This window comes from Sphaeramia orbicularis, chromosome 1 (genome assembly GCF_902148855.1).
Source record: "Sphaeramia orbicularis chromosome 1, fSphaOr1.1, whole genome shotgun sequence".
Classification (NCBI taxonomy): Eukaryota; Metazoa; Chordata; class Actinopteri; order Kurtiformes; family Apogonidae; genus Sphaeramia; species Sphaeramia orbicularis.
Window position 1 is genome coordinate 35779024 of NC_043957.1, and position 6799 is coordinate 35785822.

The 6799-nt window shown below is 37.8% G+C and overlaps 1 protein-coding gene across 1 annotated transcript; it reads left to right on the forward strand.

Moving 5' to 3' along the window:
• Positions 1 to 225: 225 nt before the first annotated feature.
• LOC115417111 (asialoglycoprotein receptor 1-like) lies at positions 226 to 6450 on the forward strand. Its single transcript, XM_030131137.1, has 4 exons — positions 226 to 360; positions 3679 to 3842; positions 3925 to 4031; positions 5296 to 6450. Exons 1-4 carry the CDS (start codon positions 303 to 305, stop codon positions 5444 to 5446), a joined length of 480 nt encoding a protein of 159 aa, XP_029986997.1. The 5' UTR covers positions 226 to 302; the 3' UTR covers positions 5447 to 6450.
• The last annotated feature ends 349 nt before the right edge of the window (positions 6451 to 6799 follow it).

The window sequence follows — 6799 nt, forward strand, 5'->3', positions numbered from 1 at the left end:
GGCTTTACTCGGCTCGGGCCTAAAAATAAATGAGAATGAATAAACCTGTGAGCTGTCAGATGTTCATATGTGTCCTCCTTTTTTGTCTCAGTTCTTATTTTTACTTTTGTAACTAACCTCAGTGGGACAGTTTTACTCGGAAACATGTGACGAAGCCCTGACCCTGAATTCTCATTGGATATAATATTTAAACCCCTCATCCTTTTGCCTCAGTATTATCCTTCTGTCTGCACTATTGCAGGACCATTTCTACCCTCTGCATAGAAGAACTACCATACTATTGTCTGATCAAACAAACAACAATGAAGAGCTTATTTCTTCTTTTAATCCTGGGAATTGTCCTGTATGAGGCGGCAGCAAGTGAGTTTTGGACTTTTTAAATCATCTGATTCATTGAAAAAAAGAGTTTTTATATGAGTTGATTTCTTCATAGTTGTTCTGTGTCTTATGTTTCGCAAGTTCTTTAGTTGAACTGTGTTGGTGCTGAAGACATGTCTACAGATTGTAGAAGTATTTTCAGACATTGCTTTTATTTTTCCTATAACATTAGTAAATAATGTCTGTTCATCTTATTGGTTTGTGATATTTTAGGTCAGTGCTGAATGTTGTCAGGAATGATCTATTATATTATTGAAATGTGACTTTAGAAAGGTAAATTTAATTTTTAGTAGTTGTTTCAATCAGTAACTTTATATTTTATCAGCAGTATTTTGATCGGTCACAGATCTGGTACTTTCCAAAATGACAGGACGCTGTGCATTTATGCAGAGCGAAGAAGAGCCAGTGCACATTCACAAATGAAGAAACAAAATATAAGGAAATGGAATTGTATTTGGCTCGTTAATATAACATATTTTTCTAGGCACTATATTTATTATACATATGCCATATTTTCACATGAAACTGCATTTTAGATTTCACAGTACCAGTTTCAGTCGGTTGATGGCGCTGTTTAAGCCCTGATGAAGCCAAACAGTTTTCTGCTTTGTGTTTAAAATATAACAATTAAAATAATGAACTAATATATGCCAATAGATTTAGTCCAAAGGCATGATATGCTGTCTAATATTTTTCATAAGAAAAGTGTACTTCTACCACAAGATATTACATGTAGCCTTAATGTATATTTAACTAGAAGCACTCGGAGAGCGCAGACCTCCGCCAAGGCTGATCAGTGGCCCCCCCCCCCGTGGGCCCCCCCCACCCTCGATCACCACCAAAATTTAATCATTTCTTCCTTATCCCATTTCCAACAAACCCTGAAAATTTCATCCAAATCTGTCCATAACTTTTTGAGTTATGTTGCACACTAACGGACAGACAAACAAACGAACAGACAGACAGACAGACAAACAAACAAACCCTGGCAAAAACATAACCTCCTTGGTGGAGGTAATAACAACAACAATGACAACAACAATATTAATAATAATTAAAGCCGCAAGCGGCATCTAAAGGCCCTCACCCTTGGGCACGTCTAGTACAAGTCAAGTCAGTACAATGTCCATCGTTCAGCAGGTGGTGCTCTAGCACCAAATTTTATGTCTTCTGATGAATGGGTGTAGGCCTGGGAGATTGACAACTGATTCAAATTTGAGACAAAAAGGTGTTCGTATGTCCGAACTGAAAAAATTGTTGTATAAATAAATCTGTCGGGGGCGCTATGGAGCCAAAATTCAATTTGTTCCATTGAATGGGTGTAGGCCTGCGAGATGTACCACTGAGTCAAATTTTAGCCAAATTGGTGTTCGTATGTCTGAACTGATGCAATTTTCATGAAGGTAAATTTGTAGGGGGGTGCTATTGAGCAAAATGGCATTTTCTTTTGATAAATGGGTGGAGGCCTGGGAGATTGACAACTGATTCAAATTTGAGTCAATTCGGTGTTCGTATGTCCAAACTGAAGCCATTATCGTAAAGGTAAAGTTGTAGGGGGCGCTATAGCGCCAAATTTCAAATTTTTCTGATAAATGGGTGTAGGTCTGGGAGATAGACGTCTGATTCAAATTTGAGCCAAATTGGTGATTGTATGACCAAACTGAAGCAAGATTTGTAAAGGCAAATTTCTGAAAAAACTTCACAAACTTTGCGACCTCCTTGCACAAAAACGGTAAAACTGATCCCAAAAATTCGGCTAACTTTTGATGCCCCACTTCTCTAGATACTGTACACCAATTTTGAGCTCATTTGGCCAAGCGCACAAGGAGGAGATAGTTAAAATACAACTTCAGTGAAAACGCTGACTCAGCATTTTGGAAATTTCAATCCAATATGGCCAACTTCTGGTTGGTTTAGGGGCGTGGCCACAATAATATTTTTTTGTTTGTCTCCTCATGATACATCTGTGTACCGATTTCCGTGGCTCTACGACAAACTTTACGTTGGACATGCTCCCTTTGACATAATGCATTTCCACTTTTCAAGGGGGCGCTGCAGCAACATCTTTACCGACATCTACGAAACCTATATGTAAATTAAATTTTGCACATTTCTGAATTTTGGGCAAACTTTGGTGAGTTTTCGTAAATGTTCTGGGGATCAAAATTGAGCTCAAAGCGCAGGAGAAAAAAAAAAAAAAAATTAAAGCCGCAAGCGGCATCTAAAGGCCCTCGCCAAGGGCACGTCCAGTAGAAGTATGCCCATCGTTCAGCAGGTGGCACTCCAGCACCAAATTTCAGTGTCTTCTGATGAATGGGTGTAGGCCTGGGAGATTGACAACTGATTCAAATTTGAGGCAGATCATTGCTCATATGTCCGAACTAAGGAAATTTTTGTATAAGTAAATCTGTAGGGGGCGCTATGCAGCTAAAATTAAATTTCTTCCATTGAATGGGTGCAGGCCTGTGAGATGTACCACTGAGTCAAATTTGAGACAAATCGGTGTTCGTATGTCCAAATTGATGCAATTTTCGTGATGGTAATTTTGTAGGGGGCACTACTGAGCGAAATGGCAATTTCTTTTGATAAATGGGTGTAGGCCTGGGAGATTGACAACTGATTCAAATTTGAGCCAAATTGGTGTTCGTATGTCTGACGTGAAGTACTTTTTGTAAAAGTAAAATTGTAGGGGGCGCTGTAGCGCCAAATTTCAAATTTTTCTGATAAATACGTGTAGGCCTGAGAGACAGATGTCTGAGTCAAATTTGAGCCAAATCGTTAATAATAATCTGAGCAAGAACAATATAGCCGTTTCTGTGGCAACCACATATCTGGCCTTATTTGAAAGCTCTTGAGCTCCCCCACATGTCTGTGGGGTCAGAGGTCACGTGTCGTGCACTTACACCCACGTGACTGACCCCGACTGGGCATGGCCCATTGACTCCCATTCATTCTGAGCAGGTGTAAATATGCGATTTGTGCACATGTCATGTACATCTTCAGAAAGGTCTCAGTGCCGTGAATGTGAATATGTGTGAGAGTGGCGACAGTGGCGAAAGGCGACCGCGTCACTGGCGATTTCGTCCCCATGCGCCCACTGCAGACTCAATAGGCCCTGCGCCGGCTTTACTCGGCTCGGGCCTAATTACTATATTCAGTAATCAGCTGAGTATGGCGCTGGAGCAGAACAAAAAGCTGCAAAAGTAGTTGAAGGGTGAGAAGAATATATGAGTATGACCTCTGACCCTGATGTTCCTGATTGATAATTCATAAGAAATATTCATGTCCATTGTTTTCCAGATAAGTGTTCATCCACGGATAGTTCTGGTTGTCCGACAGACTGGAGGGAGATTGGTGGTAGATGTTACTTCCTCTCCAGTGAGATGAAAACATGGGTGGAAAGCAGAAATTACTGTCGAAGACAAGGCGCTGACCTGGTGGTGATCAATAGTATAGAGGAACAGGTGCAGCATGTTGAATCTTTGTTTCTGTTTGAGTACACCTGCGATCTGTCATTCTGATTCACGTTCTGTATTATCTCACCAGAGAGCCTTGTACCGTCTGGATGGGGACCATGAGCTTTTGTTCTGGATTGGTCTGGATGGCAGAGATGGGGATTTCAAATGGGTCGATGGTTCCGCACTGACAAGACCGTAAGGAGCTAGCAAAAGAAAAATATTGAATCATTCATGTTTAAGAAGAATTAACTCAGGAATTACACACACTGGCCACTTCATTAGGTACACCTGTGCCAGTGTCATTTGTACTCAATAAACAAGTGGTGTTTTCTCTGTTTCTGATATAATAACTTTCAACTTTAATCTGTGCTTTAATGAACACCTACATCACAGGTGTCAAACATGTGGCCTGGGGGCCAAATCCGGCCCGCCAAAGGGTCCAGTCCGGCCCTTGGGATGAATTTGTGAAATGCAAAAATTACACTAAGATATTAACAATCCTTTGAGTTCAGGTTCCACATTTAGACCAATTCAATCTGAAGTGGGTGGGATTCAGTAAAATACTATCATAATAACATATAAATAATGACAACTCCAAATTTTTCTCTTTGTAAATGTAAATATTTTCATGTATTTACACTAAAACAAAGTATAATTTCATAAAAAAATGTGAATAACCTGAACAAATATGAACAACCTGAAATGTCTTAATAGAAGTAAGTACAATTTTAATAATATTCTGTCTGTTGTTAAATGTATTTGTGTGTTTGTAGATCCACTGTGATCTGTAAGTTACAATGAACATGTGTAAATGATAAACTGAGGCATAATATTGTTAAAATTACACTTATTTTTTCAGTTTGTTCATGTGATTCACATCATTTGAAGGGATAGTTTGTAGATGCAAACCTCTTCATAATGTAAATTTACTTTTTTTCACTCTGAAACATAGAGAAAGGTTTGGAGTTGACATTATTTATATATTATTATGTTATTATTTTACTGGTCCGGCCCACTGCAGATCCAATTTAACTGAACATGGCCCCTGAACTAAAATGAGTTTGACACCCCTGACCTACATGATCAGTAAATTAAATACAGGAAAATGCATGATTATACTGAAAAAAAAACCAAAAAACAAAAAAACCCGCAAAATACAGAGGATAATAATATTATAAATGGTGATAAATCATTTAAGAAAAGTGAAATCTATTTAAACATTCATTTGGGAACTGCCATAAAAGTAACACTGGGTCTTTATGGGTTAAACTGTGAATAAAATATAGTTTTATGAGATTCCCATTCTTCTGTTATTTACATTTTACACAAAATCCCAGCTTTTTTTGGAGTTGAAATTGTATGTGCATATTGTAGCATTAGTTCACTCTTTTAGGGTCTAAGGTAGAATTTTGAGCTGTGGAAATGTTTTAACTCTGTCACTGTACTTACTACCCTGCAGATTCTGGCAGGAAGGACAACCAGATGATGCAGGTCCAAACACCAAAGTTGAAGACTGTGTGGAGATGTATCACCACAACCCCGTGTACGCCAACTGGAATGACGCACCCTGTGAAAGCACACGCCGCTGGATGTGTGAAGAAACTAAATGATGTTATTTACAATTTAATGAAGCAAAGATGTTTTTTCATGGAATGGAAAATTTCCAATGATAAAAAACTCAAGCTTTGGAAACAAGTTCAATATCAGTATATGATGTGCCACATTCTGTACTCTGCTACTTTTGAGATACTTGGTGCTATTTTTGTGATGTTTTTGTAGTTTGTTACATGTCAAACTGTGTGTGAAATTGACAAAGTGCTTGCGGTGAGATGTCTGTGTAGGTTCTCATTTGCCCAGGTCATTGTTCTTTGAGGTAGTTCTTCTCAGTTCAACTGGACTGCTTTAGCTCTTTTGAAAACATTTTGTCTCTTGGATTAGAGACGAAACATTTTGACAAAATGTATCAGTCGTCGTTTGTTATCTGAAGAAGAACTGAAGAAGTCTCTCAGATGAGATGAAACGTTTTCAAAAGAGCTAAACCAGTCCAGTTGAGGTGAGATAAAATCTGAATGCAGTCTGTTCACATGTTCAGTTTAACCTTTTAACATTTACTCTTTCTGGGAACCCTCATTTGCAGGCTTCTTTTGAAAGAGAAAATCCTCAAATTTCTATATTTCACATCTAAACATCAGTTTAGACACGGCTCAAATGTAACCTGAACTTTTAACTCCACCGTAACTCTAAATCTGAAATGATAGAGGACATTTAGAGGTTAACCCTCCTAGACATAGAAGCAGCCACTGGTGACAAAAAGTATTCATTCATCTTTTTTTTTTTTTTTTTTTTTTTACCTTTATTTAGCCAGGAAAAAAAAAAACTAATTAAGATTATAAATCTCTTTTGCAAGAGTTATCTAAAATGTTCAATAACTTTTCAACCGCTATTCCCACCAATACGTGTAAATACTTCAGCTAAGATGCAGTTTCTCAGCTTTTCTGCAACAATCACCTATAACCCATTTGTTCCATCAGAAACTCTATAGTAAATGTGAAAACACTGTCATCTTCTGTGGCATTGACTCTCCAATAAAACCTTAGCAGTTTCATAAATAACAGTGGTTGTAGATGCTTGTTTTTTCCATTTAACTATGATCATGATTTTACTTCACTTTCTCTGTTTTGGATTTACTTTTATGATCATCTACATAATAAGTAAATTGAATGTTGTAAAATATTTGCTATTCACTGAAAAATGCAGAGGATATAATGATAAATAGTCCTAAATAACATAGTAAAAGATAGCTGTAAGAAAAAAAAAAAAGTTTATGTCATATCAGTCCCCGGACTCTTGCATGTTTTGTCTGTCTTGTCTGTTATTTCCTGTTTTATTTTGTTAAGTTCTCCTCTTGTGTCATGTCTGGTGTCCTTGCTTCCCTTCCCTGATTGTGTCACCTGTGTTGATTA